Below are 18,158 nucleotides of genomic sequence, written 5' to 3'. Positions count from 1 at the left end.
GAGAGCACACTCCGGGGAGTAGTGGCCAGGCCCGAGGAGCTGCCACATGGGGACAGTCTCTCCCACCAGGGCTGCCAACAGCGACAACTCTGGGGAGGTCATGCGAAAGTGACACAGGATTCCGCCACGTACCTGAGAGTAAGATAAAAATCACCCACAATCTCCCCACCTGGAAACCATAGCACTTTGATTTGGGGCTTTTTCCCCCTCATCTTTTCATAAAGACAGTACTCCTCCCAATTCTTTCTTGAAAACCCAGGGCACTACTTTCTGGATTTACTGCAAAATGCTACCCTTTCCAACCTAGAATTCCACATTGCCGTATGTGTCCTGGAATATTGCTCACAGGCAGTATAAACGCATGGTACTGGAAAAGGGGCTCACGACCAAGTCAAGTTTACAAATTACTGATCTGGGGTTAAATGCATTTTTAAGGTCCTAGCTCTCAGATGTTCTAATATGCTAATGAGGACCAGGAATGTCTAATAAGGTTTATGGTATTAACAGTCCCATTTTCTAAACTAATTAGATTCTTTTTTTTTTTTTTTTTGAGATAGGGTCTTTTATGTAGTACAGGGTGGACTTGAACTCACAGCAATCCTCCTGCCTCAGCCTCCCAAGTGCTGGGATTACGCTTGTGTGCCACCACGCCCAGCTAAACTAATTAGATTTTGTTATGCCCTTCCCCCACCCTCACCCCCCGCCCAGTATTAATTCCAGTACTTGGAACTGAACCCAGGGCATCCACACTGCCGGAGCCCTAGCCCTTCTTTTATTTTGTTAATTTGTGCAAGCTGAGCTCACACTTGTGATCATCCTCCCTCAGCTCCAGAAGTGCTGGGAATACAGGTGTGCACCACTGTGCCTGGCAGGCATTCTGTTCTCTTCAGCGGCATCTTGAAGGAGCACACTCTGTCTTACCAGTCTTAGTTGCTGTAGAGCGCGCCCCATTTTCCTGCTACTGTAGACCCTGAAACGCAGCGCGGGTGTTAGGCGCTCCTCGAACAGGGCGGAGCAGCTCTAGGCCCTGCTGAGGGCGGGGCCGTGGGGCTTCCTAACGCAGAGCAGCGAACCGCGGACCCTACAAGCCGCTCTGGGGCGAACCAGTGCACACAGTCCACTACAGCACCAGCTTTCATTCTGTTTCGTTGTTGTTTTGTTTTGTTTTTTCTTTCTGAGACAGGGTCTCGCTATGCAGTTCAGGCTGACCTTGAGCTCACTTTGTAGCCCAGGCTGGTCTCGAACTCACAACCATCCTCCTGCCTCAACTTCCCGAGTACTGGGATTACAGGCGTGCGCCACCGAGCTGAGGCTCGGTTCCCAGTTCCTTCTGAAAGCCGAGGGGAAACTAATTTTTCTGCTGCAGCAGCGACACCTTGTGGTTACACAGGTTCGCACAGAACAACTGTCAGTCTCCCACCTTCCCTCCACTCTAGCCCGGCAGAAATTCCTCTCCTGGTCCGGCACAGCACCAACGTGGCGTCAGCAAGGCCTAACCTCCCTGCCCGCCCCACACGCCACGGCTGTCCATCCGCTCGGCTGCCACCGCTCACAGATCCCGCAGGATCCTCCCGCACCTCTCATCCTCATATCCTCCTCCCCTAAGACATCCCAGCCTCCAGAATCACCCCTTCCTCCTTCCTTAAAACTCAAATTCTTATTCCCTTGGCGTGGAAACTTAGCTGGCCGGGGCTCCGTTTACAAAATGCGTTCATGGCCATCCTGCAGGGGTCTCCTCGTACCTCTTCGCAGCCTCTAGGGTCGTCGTGCTTTCCGCTCTTTTTCCAGGTGACTAGGCTAAGGGGCAGAGAGGCTGTGACTGGAGCAGCTGCACAGTCAGGATGAGGACTCAGATCCCTGCCTCCCCGCGCCGGAGGCCCTCCTCAGCACTGTTCTTGTTTCTGCCCATGGCCAAGCCTCATGCTGGAAATTCTGTCTTGAGATGAGGGAGGAGAGCAGGAGCTCTCCCAAGTCACCTCGGTGGACTGGAGTGTTTCCGAAGACTTCGGAAAGGAGTTTGCACTGACCCGTGGAGGAAGAAGGCACGGACAGATTTCCAGGCCTCTGTGAGAGAGGCCGGGGACAAAAGGCTTGGAGAAGCCCCAGCTGCGCCCTCCCACCCCGTCCAGATACACAGCTGCATGGCTGTCACCATCCGCCCCCAGGTCTCAGTGCTGACTCCGAGCACAGTGCCGCAGACCCCGAGGCAGGGCAGAGCTTCTGGGAGGCAGAAGCTCATGTCCCTTCGACCCCTTTCCTGACCTTGGGATTCTCCCTTGCAAAGCACAGAGGGCTACGTTTTGGCTTCTAACACCCAGAGACACCTTTCCTGATGGAGGCAGTAGAGCTGGGACCTGGGTGCCCCACAGTACCTCCTCCCTGCCCCTCAGCCACTCTGACGGCCACGTGCTCCAGGCTCAGGCCACACATCAGGAGGGCCCCACTCCCACAATAGCCGGGAGTGCCCAGCAGTCATGGTGCTTCCTGTCGGCCTAGGACTGTGTCAGTGTTTCACACGCATTTAATCTTCATAACAGTCTTGTGAACACTAGTGTTGTACCCATTTCATAGATGTAGAAATGAAGGCACACAGAGGCTGAGGAACTTGTCAGGGTCAGACAGCTGGCAAGTGGCAGAGCTAGACTCAAGTCCCCCGCATCACGCTCCCCAGCACCACACTGCCCTGTGCTCAGCTGTGCCCCTCAGAGAAATGTCTGTGAGCCCTGCATGCACCCCTGCTTTGCACTGATGGGCACAGAGGACTGCAGTGGTCACCACCCCCACCCCTCAGCCCTGCCCCCCCACTGTGCCGGAAGGAAGGCCAGAGGCCACCAGTGCCCAGCAAAGACCTGTTAAGCCGGGCACTGGAGGCATCGGTCACTCAGGCAGAGACCCAAGAGAACCGCAGGCAGAGTCAATAAAGCTTCCTGGCATACTTGTAAAGGCTGGCCACCCAGGCGGGGGGTAACAAAACTGGAAGATGGCTGACAGCCACATTACAGTTTCCATTTCACATTAGGTTGAATGAGTTCTACTAATTCATTCTTTCCTTCCTTCTTTCTTTCTTTTGTGGTAGTGGGGCTAAAACCTAGGGTCTTTGCACTGAACTACACACCAGCCCTTTTCTATTTTTATTTTAAATGTTGAGATAGGATCTTGCTAAATCACTAAGTTGCCCAGGGTGAACTCAAACTTGTGATCCTCCTGCCTCAGCCTCCCACGGTACAGAGATTTACTTTCGATTTTTTGTTTTGTTCCCAAACGAGTGAAAAGTAGAGTAACAAAAGTCACCCTCGGTGGACAGACCCCGGCCGCATTTGTCCCGCTGAGCTGTGCCCCCGTGGGCTTCGTTTTTGCCTCCTGCTTCCTTTTCAACCCACACTGACATGAAAGGCCCCCTAGAAGTTCAGTCTGATGGCCCTGTTGTTCCTGATCCTCAGGGGCAGCGGGACAGCTGGGGAGGACGGCGCCCGGGGTCTTGGCCCGGACCAGGGAGCCTCAGCTGCGACCGGCTCTCCTGCCTGCTTGCTTCTGGACCGAAGAGTCAGATATCAAGCTGCCAGTTCCCAGCTGGTTTGTCAGTCGGGGCTGAAATTAGAATGTCCTTCCCCGAGGAAGGGACCTGAGGGGCTGTATTCCCGAGGGCGTCTACAGCGGCGGGGTGAGTGAAGGGCCAGACGGATCTGTCTGCAAAGGGAGTGGGACTGGGTGCGGCCCTGGAGTTAGACTTGGGGTATCAAATGTACACCCGAGGACGCAATCACAATCAACATTAAAATCCCATCAGTACACTCTCACAGCGGCGAACTGAGGTATGAGGAATAACGAAAACAAGGCGGCATGTGTTATGTTCCGCTGTTACCAAGCTAAGAGGCTCGAGCCAAGGTATCCTGAGCGCTGGATCAGGAAAAGTGACGTGATTGGCCAGCGCCCCGCCTCCCCTGGCAGCCCCAGCCAATGAGCGCACCCAGCTCGGGCCGCCGTGCCTGCTGCTGCTCACCTGGAGAGGACAGAGACCGCTCCTGGCGCTGGGCGTCGTAGCTCTTCCAGTTGTACTGCGGGGCCGGGGAGCCCTCCGCCGACTGGCAGCTCAGCTCGATGTTGTTCCCGATCACTGTCTCTCCCTTGATGTGGCAGTCTGGCGGAGAGGGTGGCACTGTAAAGGGACAGGCCAAGGAGATGGACTGAATTGATGGTGACGGCCACCTGCGCCCCAATCACACAGGTTCCAAAATACCTCCCCAGGGGCCTGTCTCTCTCAGAGTGGGGAGAAAGCCGTCGGGTCTGACCGAGGCTGCCCAGGTGTGGGCCACGTGTTCTCTAGTATCTTGGGACTTTAGAGACACTCTACCATGGCCTTTATAAAGATGCGGCTACCGAGGCCCAGAGGGGACACTGGTTCGTGGGACCAGAACCCAGGTCTCCAGACTGCAGACTCTGCTCGCCGCACCAGCTCACAGGAGCTCCTTCACGCGGACTCTGCGGCGTTTTAGGGAACCGCTGGCCTCTCTGGGATCTCAGAGTTCCTGTCTGGAAGAGGAGCAACCCTTTCTGGGAAGAACGGGTAGGAGGGTTCCGCAGACCACAAGCCACTCTGTGTTGCTGCTGTTCCTTTGCAATCATGCTTCAGAAATGTGAAGCCTGGGTCGAGGCTGGCTGCTTGGCCCGGCCCTGCATAAATGACCCCCGAGGGCCTGGGGTTGTGCACCGCGTTCCCTGCGCGGCAGCACTGCCCTCTTCCCAAGTCGGCTGAGAAAATACAATCACCCATTGGCGGGAGGAGAGGAGGGGCTCTAGGGTGCAGCGGAGTTGAGGGCCGCAATGGGGAAGGAGTGGGCGAAGGCGGAGAGGGGAGAGGGAAGCCCTATACGGGAGGCCACAGAGCCAGGGCCGCCATCAGCTGTCCTCCCCCATACCCTGCTTCCCAGAGCGTCCACGCCTGCGCCTTTCCCTCAGCCTCGCCCGTGCGAGCGCCACTGTGTGCAGCGGGGTCTGCACACCTGACAGCGCCGGGCACTGGGATGGCACGGTAAATGCCAAGGAATCCAGCAGGGGCAAAGCCTGGAAAGCAGGCAATGCCACGGCAGGAGGCAAGGGCCTGTTCCAGTCACCGCCTGGGACCCAAACGACATGTGAGGGCAAAGGAAGCGCAGGCAAAGTGGAAGCAATGGACCGAAGAGGGGCTCCAGGCAGAGGGAACGGCAAGTGCAAAGGCTCAGAGGCCAGAGGCATGCAGCATCCTCAGGGTGGGGAGGGCTGTCACTAAAGCCTGAGGCAGCAGGCCTGTCCCCTTGGAGAGCATGCTTGCCTGATAAAGCTGCCACCTGTATCACGCATGTGCATGGTCACTGGGCCAGAGAATAAATTCCAGTCTCAGCCCCACCAGAGGCCAAGTGCTGCAGGGCCTGCTTTTCCCCTCCAGCCCAGCAGCTGCAGTATTTGTTCTTGGAAGCAGAGCCAGGCATGGAGGTGCATGCCAGTGATCCCAGCACACTGGGAGGCTGAGGCAGGAGGAAACAGGCCAGCTGTTGTCAGGTGTGCTGGACTTCTGTTACCATAGTAACAACCGGGCAAGTGCTGTAGTCATGGCACAAAATCAGGCACTCCCTTCTTGCCCCTCCTATAAAGTGTCTTAACCTAAGTGTGCCAGGGTCGCCTGGCATCTCTAACCAGCAGCCTCCTGCCCACCTTGCTGGCCTAGGGTACAAGAGGTGGCAAGCACCCAGGACACCTCTGGAGCAGGCCTGGTGCTCAGCACTTTCTCTCTTGAGCTGCTCACCTGTTCTGGACCCACAGTCAGAGAAATGGTCCCAAACACCAATGCCCCAAGAAGTCATGGGACCCCAAAGTCACACTCAGTGTGCAGGACGGTAGGAGATCACTGCTCTACCAGGCGTCTTTGGGATCCAATAAATACAATACAAAGCAAAGGGAAAGTGACAGAGGCCCTGGCGCCCTCAGAAGCATTAAGCAATCTGACGGCTCCTGAAGCCTGGCTCTGCGGGTCCCGCTGTTTGCTACGGAAAAAGCAGAGCTGAGATAATGGCAAGTAAGGGACCATGAGGCCCCACGGAGATGAGCATTCGGGAAGAACGTGTCCGGAAGTTCAGCCCACACATCCGCCTCGCTCTGTGACAGGCTGGGGCCCCAGACCAGACCGATCCAGTTCACAAAGCCGTACACGCATGGCCGGGAGAGCCCCGCGCGGCAAAATTTTTTTTTTCCGTAAATAAGTTTTAATACGTAGAGTTCTCTGAAACAATCGTCTTGGAAAAATAAATCAGAATATAAACACAATATGATCGCCTTTGAATACTCCTGCACTTATGCGGCACTATGTAACGAGGAAACTTGCTCCGAGGAACTAGTACGCACTTGATACAACCTCAAGAACATGTAACCAGAAATATCTCAAAAAGTGAGGCCAAGAGAGCTGAGGAACAAAACATGCATTTCTCCATTCAATCTGACTTTGAAAAATTTATTTTCCTCACTTTGAGGGCATATTTACTGAGAAGAGAAAATTACACAGGTCAGCTACACACTATCTAGAGTCTTTATTAAGGGGGTACAGCCATCAGACCAACACCTAGCCATCAACATGCAACCTTATTTCCCACCTAACGTTAATAAGAATACATTTTATTTTATTATTTTATTTTATTTTACTTTCTCCGGTACTGGGGATCAAACTCACGACCTCGCGCTTGCCAGGCAGGCGCTGTGCCGCCGAGCTAAATCCCCAGCCCTACATTTTATTTTAAATACAACACTGAGGCAATATACCAAGAAATAAAGCACTACAGTCGCGCGGCCGATCTTAACCTGAGCAAGCAGTGTGGACGCGTGTGGGGTTCCGAGGCCGCTAGGATGCCTGCGACTCCCGCTGAGGACGGCAGGGGGCGCCAGAGGCCGGAAAGACGGCGATCAGGCCCGCCCACGAGAATAGTGGGGTCCCAGTGCCGGTAGCAGCCCGGCGACAGGCGTGCGCCCGCGGGGTTCAGGCTGAGGGCTTTCCTGCTCGCCTAGGCTACCCCATGTATGTAAAGCCCTCTGCCTGAAAAACGGCTGGGCTGCAAAGCAGTTTGGGAAGAAAATTCTTTAAAAAGAAGTTTACAGGATGTATTACCCTGCAGGAAAAAGGGATCTTTTTCTTTTTAAAAGCAAATCCTCGAGCTGGGCATGGTGGCGCACGCCTGTTATCCCAACACTCCCGGAGGCTGAAGCAGGAGGATCGCAAGTTCAAGTCCAGCCTGGGCAACTTAGGGACTGGACAAGGCTCTCTTTTAAAATTAAAAATAAAAAAGGGATGTGAAGATGAAGCTCAGTGAGAAAGCCCTGGGTTCAGCATCCAGTAGTGAAAAAAAAAAAATGGTTTCACCAAAATTCCACAGTCTCAGATGAAACTGGTACCCTTCAGGTAAACCTGTGCCCCCTAAACCCAGCCAGGCCTGCGAGGGGGTGGGTCGGGCATGCGCGTTAGCGCGAGTTCCGCGCAGTCCCCAAATGGGTATGGGGGCCGCCTCTTCCCCCAGGCCGCTTCCCCCGCCCGCCCTTCCTTCCCACGCGTCCGGAGCGAGAGCGCGACCCTCACCGAGGACCAGGAGGCGGACGCGCGCCTTGGAGGTGCCCTGCAGGTCGGACATCAGCGAGACGGAGCACTCGTAGGTGCCGTTGTCGTCCATGGACAGCTGCTCGATGGTGACGGAGGCGTCCGACTGCTCCGCGGCGTCCGCCACCCTCACGCGGTTCTCGTAGCGGCTGCCGTAGATGTAGGTGTGGGACCCGAACGTCCAGGTGACCACCTTTTCCTGGGAACGACCAGAAACGCCGCTGGTCTTCAGCGTGGGGCCCGGGCCCGGGCCTGCCCTGGCTGCCCTCGTGCAGCGTCCCCAGAGCCCGGCGGACGGACGGAAGGACAGACAGAGGGACACAGCAGCCCCTCCCGCAGACCCGGAGCCCTGGCCGGCAGGCTCCTCTGATCACCTCTCTCGCCCTCGCTGTATTTTTAAAACTTATTTGTAAGTGAACCTGTTGGAACCCAGGGGCCGAGGGCAGGTGCGCGCTTCACAGCACAGAAGCCCTCTGGATCCCAAGACTTCACCTTTGTGCCCCTCACACCTCTCCTCCATCCCCTCCAGCCTGGCCTGTTCTCTTTCAGTCAGTCAACCAGCACTTGCTGAGCACAGGCGTCATGCTGGGCACCCTTGGCTCTTGTTTTTGGAGTTTATTCTTTGATACACTCCCGCATCCTTGATCCAGCAGTGTAGGTAGGGGCTAAGAAAGACCACAGGACCTCAAGCCAGATGGCCTCAGTTCAAATCCCAATATGTCTCCTACTACTAGCTAAGTGGCCTTGAGCAAAATCCTCGCTGCCTCTGGGCGTCCATTTGCCCTTCCACAAAATGGAGGTGATAGTAACACCTGTCTCCTGGGACAGCAGTGAGGTGCAAAGCCGATAACCCATCCAGAGCGGTTAGGTTAGGGCTCTGCCGAGCCATCTCCGCAAGTGCTAGCGTAGTGTTGCTGAGCATCTGGCTGCCGCACATCCAAGGGCAGCGAATTCGTGAGCTCTTGCCTCAAAGAGAAATGTGGGCAACGGGCAGCCCGTCCCTACAGCTCATGATTAGCTGTGGGGTTCAGACAACAGGCATCGGCTCTAGACTGGGAGACTTCCTAGAAGAACTGACAGTTGCCTGGAATCCTGAAACACGACTTCGAATTCGCTCAGCCTTAATGGGGGCATGATGGAGTGGGCTAACCGCGTGGGGGTTTGGGCATTTCCAGCAAAGGGAGAACCGCAGACCAGGAGGCGCAGAGGGAGTGGAGGTGAGAGAGGCTGCTGCTCTGAGCTGGAAGTCTCACCTCATCTAAGCAGGGAAACACCCCGCGCACTCAGTCCTAGGAGTAGATACATTTTACACACGGAGGAACCGGGTCACCTGGAGGCTGAGCGTCTTTCTCAAGTTCACACAGCTAAGGAAACGGCAGAGTGGAGCTTCGAACTGGCCTTTTGGCTCCAGAACCTGCAACCCGGAGAGTCCACAGTGCCGAATCCCAGGTGCTGTGTGCATTTCACCTCGTAGGCACCAAGGGTCATGTGTTTGAAGAAGTTAGCTCTTAAGACAGAGTGCAAAATGCAGTGGAAGGAGAAGGGGGTCGGTGACTAACCCGGGTCGGCACCTCAAGCGGATATGGCGGCGGCCCGGGGAGGCAGTAACAGCAGACAGGCCGAGGGAGACCGGCTGAGGTGCGGAAGAGGAGACCAGGAGATCTGGAGGTGGCCTCGTGTGCAGAGTTAGGGGCCGCAGGCCTCGTGGATACTTGGGTGAGCCCGAGAGGAAATGCACGGGAAGGAGAGCTTAGGAAGAAGGGGGCCTGAGCTGCAGTGGGACCCCAGGAGCAGAGAGTCCGCAGCCGAGTGAGCGGAGGGTATCCGGGGCTGAAGGGTAGGAGCCAGCCACACGGAGACGTCTCCGAGAAGCCCCGGGAGAATGAGGAGGAAATGGCGCGTCCCCAGGTAACAGCGCGCTCAGAGAGACAAGAGGAAAGCCCAGGCCCAGACTGCCACAGAGCCAAGCAGGGGGGCGCGAGACGGGAAGGTGGTTCTGCTGTGAAGTGTGGGCACGTCAGGGTAGTGCTGGGGCAGAGGAGGGAAGGTGGAGACAGGGTCGGTTCTGACGCCCGTCCGCCATAGTGAGGTGCCCTGGGTGTCAGCCGGGCACAGTAGCCACGGGGACTGGCAGATGGAGCGCAGCCCCATGCCAGGCACCTCTGTGCAGAGCACACGGGGCTGCCCTGCGGGTCCGGCAAGGCTGCCGGGAGGGTGGCTGAGGCTGGGAGGAGAGATTGACAGAGGTGTGTGTGTGTTGGGGGGTCCTCCAGGGTCCTGGCTTCTCTGCCCAGCTCTTTGGGACCCTGGTTTGCCCTGCCATCCCCATCTCCATCCCTGGGTCTCCTCATCACACTGCTTGCTAGGATCTCAGGTATCCTTGCTAAGGCAACTCAGGGAACAGATTCAACCCCTTGCTCTGCACCTTTACTTGGTCTGGAGGGAGTCTCCTCAAACCCTTTTGGAAATCATTCGGCAATAAACAACCTTAGTGTCTATCTCAGCACTCAGGAAATGTTAGCTGGGACCTCATGTCCTGTTTGCTGGAAGTGCCGATGGTGGGGGAAGGGGCCCGGCCCCTCAGTTTCTGCCAGCCAAACGCCGCAGCCTGGGTTTTGCCCTTGGAATCTGGGAGGGACAGGACACGTGGCTGAGGCCTATCAGAGACCCTCCAGTCTCAGACCAAGACTACTTCCTCTTCCCTTAGGTCCTGCCATTTGAAGATTTGGTTGTCCTGGGCCACCCCTTCTTTCCTGTCGGGGAAAAAGCCATATCCTTTCAGTCTGAGCTGCTGGGGACCCAGTGTTTACTGTCTGTTAGCATGTTAAGAGGAGAGCCCGCCATTAAGCTCAGGCATAGGTGCTATGCTTCTCATGGTGAATGTGAATTTGATCGCAACTGAGATACTTTTTTCACTTACAAAATTGTCAACTGTGAGAATACTCTATGTTGGACTAATGGGTATCCTTACTGTTGATGAAAATGAAAATTAGTAAGACATCTAATGAGACCAATTTGATGTTATTTACCAAAAATTTAAGTTCACATACCCTTTGACCCAGAAATCCACTTTCAATAATTTATCATATATATGTGTATATATATATCCAGAGACATATATATGTCTGTTTATTGTACCATTATTTGTAAGAGCAAAATATAGAAAACAGCAAAATGTTCATCAGTAGTACATATTGATATGTACTATTTATATACCTCATGAAATAGAATAACAAACATTTAAAAAGTGAGATATGATCTGGGTATGTAGCTCAATAGTAGAGCACACGCTTAACATTCATAGGAGGCCTGGGTTTGATCCTCAGCACTACCAAAAGGGGCAGAGGCTCCTAATCCCAGCACTCTGGGAGGCTGAGGCAGGAGGATCACAAATCTGAACCTAGCCTGGGCAACTTAGTAAATTAGCAAGAGCTTCCCCAACCCCAAAATAAGAAGGTCTGGGGATGTAGCTCAGTGTGAAGGACCTGGATTTTGTCCCTAGTACTAAAGAGAGGTGGGGGATAGATATCAATGATTGTATATGTATGCATATATAACGAACATACCTATGCTTGTATGTGTGCTGTCTGCGGGCTGGGGACAGTGCAGGATGGAAGGATTAAGGGATGGGAACAAGACAGATGGGGCAGAAAGCACAAGGAAGGAATGAGACTTCTCAGTTACACTTTTTATGATGTGTTGACTTTGAAATCATGAAATGCTATGATTTATTTAAAAACAGAAATAGAAGATAAAACTTTCCCAAATGCTCTGAAAGAAGCCAAACTGGACAAGAAAGCCATAAAATAAATTTTAGCCTCAGAATAAGGAAGATGCTAGTCAGAAAGAGTGACTGAGTTGCGTGGTATAATTTAGGTCATTTGAAACGGACCAACAGGGAGATATTTTAGGGCAGGCGACTTTGTCCAAATAAAGATGATATAATGAGCTCTCCCTGGGTCCAACATTCACCACTCCTGTTCATCCCCGCTAACATTTCTTCAAAGGCTTGACAGTGCTGGCTTTCCAGGATGTCCCGGTCAGGTGATAATCATTTCCATGATAGCACATAATAGGCATATATATGTCTCTGGCTATATATATACTATATATATATATATATGATAAATTATTGAAAGTGGATTTCTGGGTCAAAGGGTATGTGAACTTAAATTTTTGGTAAATAACATCAAATTGATCATTAGATGTCTTATTAATTTTCATTTTTATCAACAGGAAGGGTACCTATTTGTCCAACACAGAGTATTCTCAGCTTTCTTTTTTCTAGATTAACTTTTTTTCTCAGTACACGTCTGCTGTACATAACAATCCCATTCATCGTGAGGAGCTGGGTGTGCATAGCACACCCCAGATCTCTCTACGTCCCCTTTCTGCCTGCCCCTCCCTTCATCTGCACAACTTCAGGTCGTTAAAGAGCCTTACTGTGTGACTCCGGAGAAGCTTATCCCACTGGATAAATCCATTTCGATCGGTGGCAGAAGTGTGGTAGGTACACGGAAGGGTGACACTTTTTCCTCGGGCCGCCCGAAGATCCCCCTGTGGGGTTTCCACAGTGATGGCGTTGACAGTCACCCAGACTGGAAGGAAAGCAAGAGGTGGGAGAGAGAAGTAAATGACACGAACACACCCCTCACGGCCCAGAAGAGCTCTGTGAGAATGCCTGGAGCTGCCACTGCCCCTGCAGCCCCAGCCGTATCTGCCATGCTGGCGATCGTGACCATGGCTGCCAGCTGGCCTCCTCCAAGACTGGACTGGGGTGGGGACAGCACGTTTGCCCAGGCTCCCTCATCTCCACCTCACAGCATCACAAAGCAGTGACGGGCACTCAGGGGTTAAAAGCTTGGCTTTGGATCTCAGTTCTGTGCCTCACCAGCTGTGTGAATTTTCTAAGCCTCAGTTTTCTCATTGGTAAAATAGGAGTCCTAGTTCTCCTATTTTGTAGGAAATGTTGGGGAGAGGGAAAGCAATTCTACATGTCAATATTTTTCTTAGTGCCTGGCACACGGAAAACTCTCAATAAATAAGATCTGCCATCTTTTTATGGTGATGATGATTTATTCGTTGACTTAAATATTTATAGAACCCTTCTCCATTGTTGGTGTAAACCAAATGTAAACTAGTACAACCACTATGGAAAATCAGTATGGGGATTCCTCAAAAAACTAAACTAGGAATTCCATTTGACCCAGCTGTTTCCTACCTAGGTATCTTCCCAAAAGGGTTAAAAACTTTATATTATAGTGATAGACACATACTCCCATTTATAATGGCACAACTCACAACAGCTAAATTATGGAGGTGGCATATGCACCCATCAACAGATGAATAGATTAAAAAATGTGGTATGTTATGGCTTGTGTCTAGATGTCCCCCCAAAGCCTCATGCATTCATAGGTGCAACTTTTTCAGAAGTGGCTGGATCTGGAATGTGTGATGCTGGGATTAAGGGTGTGTGATTACTGAATCAGGCCACTGATTGATTTGGCACCCAGAGTCTAGATAGAATATAAAAGGACAGAAAGAAGCTGCTAAGGTCACTTAAACTTGCTTCTTTGCTAGATATTGCTTTGCTACCTTCTGTCTGCCTTGAACTGTTTCTCCTCTGCGATGCTTCTCTGCCACACCACCCTGCCTTGAAGCCAGCCAGTTATGGACAGAAACTTCTACAAACTGAGCCAAAAGAAACCTTTCCTCCTTTAACTTCAGGTGTTGGATATTTTGTCTCAGTGAGAAAAGTACGATATGGTATTTATACATAATGGAGTACTACTAAAGAAGGATATAACAACCATTGTTAATTTCCTGCCTTGTTTTGAAATTCTGTATCTTTATTTTTTTGTTGTTGTTTTGCTTTCTTTTCTCTTTAAAATAAAAAAGAAGGATATATTTGAGTCACTTAAAATGGATGCACCTTGTGGCCATAAAGTGAAGTAAACCAGATACACAAGCTTAAATATTGCATGATTTCTCTTATCTGAGCAGCCCAAAGTATAAATAAAGTACAAAATAAAAGACAGATAGTAGGAAACAAGGAAATAGAACTTTTGCAAATGGGAAGAGGACTGAAGGAGTGGGGAAGAGAAGGAGTAAAAAGAGTTAAGCTGTATTAGGTACAAGAACCAACTCCCCACGATGAATGTGAGCATTATGTACTGCATACATGGACTAATAAAAAACAAATATTCAAGGAATGCTTACGTGTGGTAGAGCTTTGTGAGAGAGGGTAAGAGATGGAGGGCTTTGCCTGGGGAGTTCATTTAACATAAGTTTATCAGAAAGGGTGAGAGAAGAGTGTGGCTGTACCCCTTTCTCCCATCTCATCTGCTCTCCTTACGCTGGGCTGAGGACTCACCTCCTCCAGGAAGTGGGGTCCTTCCAGTCTGGGTGGGGCTGTGGCTGTGATATAGGTGACACTAGGTGCTCTGAGGCTATGAGAGGCCATACGCTTTGCCTGGTCTTCTGGGGATGTTCACAGTGACCACAGATCACAAGAGCAAACACCGTTGTCTGGGACTCCACTTTGGCCTTTGGGGAACAACTTCAACTCCCAGAGGAGGGAGTGAGCAAACCCAGCCACCCAGCTGCGCAGCTGACACAAGAGGTGCAGAGCTCAACTCCGCGCACAGCCCCACCCAGCTGGGAGATTTATGAGTAAAACAAAGACAGAGCGAAACCCCTGGTTTGTTATGCAGTAATCCATGGTTGGCACCGAGGTCTTTGGACGGATACCTGTGGTGAGAAGATCTAATGCCACTACTTCTCAAACTCTTTAATGAAATTAAAAGGGAAGCAATACTCCAAAATTCATTCCTGGAAGCAAGTATTACCCTGATACCAAAACCAGAGATGGAGCAAACAAAGAAAGCAGCTACAGGCCAGTTTCCCTAATAAACATAGATGCAAAAATCCTCAATAAGATACTGGCAAACAGAATGCAGCAAATCAAGATTATACACCACGACCAAGTAGGATTCACCCCAGGGATGCAGGGATGTTTCAACATATGCAAATCAATAAATGCAGTATACCATATTAACAGAGCCAAGGACAAAAACCATATGATCATCTCAATAGATGCAGAAAAAGTGTTTAACAAAGTTCAACACTCATTCATGATAAAAACAAATTAACACTAATGTGACACTAACTCACAGAAAACTGAAATAGGTCTTTACCTGCATCTGATAAAAGCTATCTATGACAAACCAAAAGCTAACATCATACTAAATTGACAAAAACTAAAAGCTGCCACTCTAAAATCAGAAACAAGACAAGGATGTCCACTGTCACCATTCCTATTCAATATAGTTCTGAAAACATTAGCCAGAGCAATTTGAAAAGAGAAAGAAATAAAAGGAATAAAAATAGGAAAGGTAGAAGTTAAATTATCATTATTTGTGTATGACATGATACTCTATAGAGAAGACCCCCAAAAACTATTATAAAACAACTGCTAGATTTAAAAACCAAATTCAGTAACAAAGCTGGATACAAAGTCAACACTCAAAAATCAATAGCATTCCTGTACACAAACTCTTTCTCACTGAGAAAGAAACTAGGAAAACAAGACCTTTCACAATAGCATCAAAAAAAGAGAAAGAAACACCTAGGAATCAATCTAACAAAGGAAGTAAAAGACTGCTACACTGAACAGTACAATGCTCTGAAAAAGAAGGTTGAAGAGGATACCATAAAATGGAAAAGAGAGAGAAATGATGTAGGACATATGAGAGTGTAAGTAGGGTGATGGGAGTAGGCAGGGCTTAGAAAGAACCCTAGACTGTTTATCCCCAGATGGGGCTGAAGATAAAAGCGATTGGCAGATTTGGCAGGAGGAGCGAGTGAGCATTTTTCTGAGCGTCCCCACCATGAGGTTGCGTTGTAGGGGAGGAAAATGTCCCTATCAAAGATCATTTCCCTTGCCCAGCTTTGGAGATCCCACTATTAAATCAAGTGGATTAACATACTTCCTTTTAAAAAATACAAATATATTCTGGGAACAGGATTGTTCACACTTAGTGTGCAGTGCTTCATTCAAAGACAGTCCTTCCTAGGGTGATCACGGTCATTACTAACAAGTTACTATCGGTCAGGAGGTTGGCTGCTGGAAGGGTCCTCTGACCATCTGCCCAGCTCTCATGCTGTTCAGAGAGCATGTCTAGAGGTTGTTCTCTGTATCCATGATAACTGCCACTATCTTGACCTCATGTCTCTGCCCTTGCCTCGGCCCATTTTGTTGGAGCCTTGTCCTCGGACCACCACTCCCAGGCTTTCCCGTAACCAGCATAGCAGTTCCTCCAAGTCCTATACCTTATTCAAGAGCTACACAGTAAGGAACTGGTGCCACCAGAAGAACCAGGTGGCCTATGCACTGCTGACCCCATGGGGCGGCACACTCTACCTGATGGTACTGACTCTCACTAGTAAACCAAAGAGAACCAACCCACTGTCCTTCCTTCCTTTAGACAAGTGAGTGTCTAATTCTCTGCACACTCAGTATCAAAGTGTTGGCGGGGCATGGCAGTGCATGCCTGTAATCCCAGTATTCTGGGAGATGTAGGCAGAAGAATAGCAAATTCCAGACCAGCCTGGGCAGCTTAGCAATTTAGCAAGATCCTGTATAAAAAAAAAAATTAAAGGCTGGGGATCCAGCTCAGTGTGAAGGCCTAGGTTCAATCCCCTGTACCAAAAGAATAAAAAAAAGGAAAACTGAAAAAGATGTTAAGCTAACTGGCAAAGGAAAGAAAGAGTTAATATGTGGATATGCAGTCAGTAATTCTCAATTCCTGTGGGTGCCATGTTTGGTTAATTAGGATTCAAGGGTGCAAGCGCCATACAGGTATTTCACAGGTACTTCACAGGTATTTTCTTACTCATTCTCATATTTTCCTTAGTCTCCTTAAAGGTGGACATCTGCTTATCCCCATTTTGCAGAGGACAAAATGAATGTTTGGAGAAGGAAAGCAATGTGCTTTATCCCACCCCGATAACTGACATACAGCAGAGCAGCCACAGGTCCATGCAACGCAGCAGCGTGGTGAGGGTGTGGGGCCACTGCCCAGCAGTCAGGGTTGAGTGCACAGGGTCGCCAGCCAGGCCTGGCAGGGGTGCTTGTCCTGACCCCCAGCAGAATCCACTTCCTGTTTTACTCCTTGACCACACTGGAGATGCCTGCGTGCCTTCTTCGGCCCCCATTCAAGTGTTTCACATGTGCCTGCCACTGACAGCCAGGGGCCCACTCTGTTCTGGGAGGTGAGTGCAAGCCTGAACTCATAAGTTTGTGGACACACACTGGATCCACACACACAGTCCGTTCTCTTAACCAAGCTCTGAGTGCAGTATTTGCTGGCAGAAGAGAAACGAAAAGGAACTTTATGGGGGAGGGAGCCAGGGCTGCTAGTATCCCTGCAGCAGCCCCCTGCCGGCCAGCACCTCTCAGCTCTCAGTGCTTCACATTCTGTCAAATGGAGCAGGCCAGCCCTAACTCTTAACTAGTGCTCATTACACGATAGTTACGTTGTGTGCGTATTTCCTATTGAACCACGTCCAATTTCTCATCCTATTGTCTCTGGCAAAGTGCATCCTTGGTTAGAAGTGAATCGCAAGACACAACCACCCACCATGCTGTGGGTGAGCTGTCAGAAAGGAATAGATCAATTTTAAGGATCATTGTAAGAGTGAGTCAAAATCATTTCACGGTATTAGATTTATAGGGGACAAGAGATAAATGGATGAGAAAGAGCTCATAAAGCAGAGAGCCTTGTATGAATGCAGAGTGCTAGTTAGACGTTATTTGTAAACCCGAGAAGGATCTCAAAGACTGGTCCGGTGCCCCGAGGCACACTTACGTTCTCCATAATCCCAGATGAGAAGTTATCTTTAGTTTAAGAACTTTATGCCAACAACCGTCTTGGGAATCTTACCACTAGCCTAAATCCTTCTACTAATTCAGTCAATATTCTCATTCTGACAGTAATAGCAGTGGAACATCTGTTCTAGTTAATAATGTAGTGCATCCAGATCTTTTCACTCCTGTCCCTCGGCCGCATGCTGATGTGCTCTGCCATCCCTCATTTTCTCTTCTGTGGGACCTCTGTGTCCCCACTCAGTGGATGAGACAGAGGCATCAGGTGGGACATCTAATCCACGATCAGGAAACTGGGAAGAATACAACCTCATTTCTAGAGGCTTCGACCTAACTCTCTTGTGCTTCCTTACAAATCAACACGGGCACACCCTTCCAGTGAGCCACCCTCTCCCACTGCCGCAGCTCCCCACCCCGTATTTCCTTTCACCTGTGCCCCGCTTGCTCTACAAGTTTTCTTTCTTCCCCGCCCATGCCCTTCTCTCCTTCCTTCTTCAGAGCTGGCCAAGCTCTTCTGAGCAGCACCTGAGAAGCTAAGTGGCCATAAGGGGTTAATACTGAATCAGGGTGTCCACTTAGGGACAGCAGGCAGTTCTCTCCTGCAAGTGAAGAATCATACACATTTTCCCACATCACTGTTTTTTTTTTTTTTTTTTTTTT

At 50.6% G+C, this 18,158-nt stretch overlaps 1 protein-coding gene across 1 annotated transcript in view; it reads right to left on the bottom strand.

The window, feature by feature from the left end:
• Positions 1-18,158, bottom strand: part of Gpa33 (glycoprotein A33 (transmembrane)) — a 29,751-nt gene that overhangs the window by 2,939 nt on the left and 8,654 nt on the right. The window contains exons 2-4 of the mRNA XM_005398235.2: positions 12,056-12,210; positions 7,595-7,811; positions 4,001-4,156 (exon numbers count right to left, since the gene is read on the bottom strand). Of these exons, the coding sequence (XP_005398292.1) occupies positions 4,001-4,156; positions 7,595-7,811; positions 12,056-12,210 (528 nt within the window). The remainder of the gene's footprint in view (positions 1-4,000; positions 4,157-7,594; positions 7,812-12,055; positions 12,211-18,158) is intronic.

The sequence above is a fragment of the Chinchilla lanigera genome, unplaced genomic scaffold (assembly GCF_000276665.1).
Source record: "Chinchilla lanigera isolate Chin_1 unplaced genomic scaffold, ChiLan1.0 scaffold00061, whole genome shotgun sequence".
Classification (NCBI taxonomy): Eukaryota; Metazoa; Chordata; class Mammalia; order Rodentia; family Chinchillidae; genus Chinchilla; species Chinchilla lanigera.
This window is presented reverse-complemented; position numbering and strand designations above follow the sequence as displayed.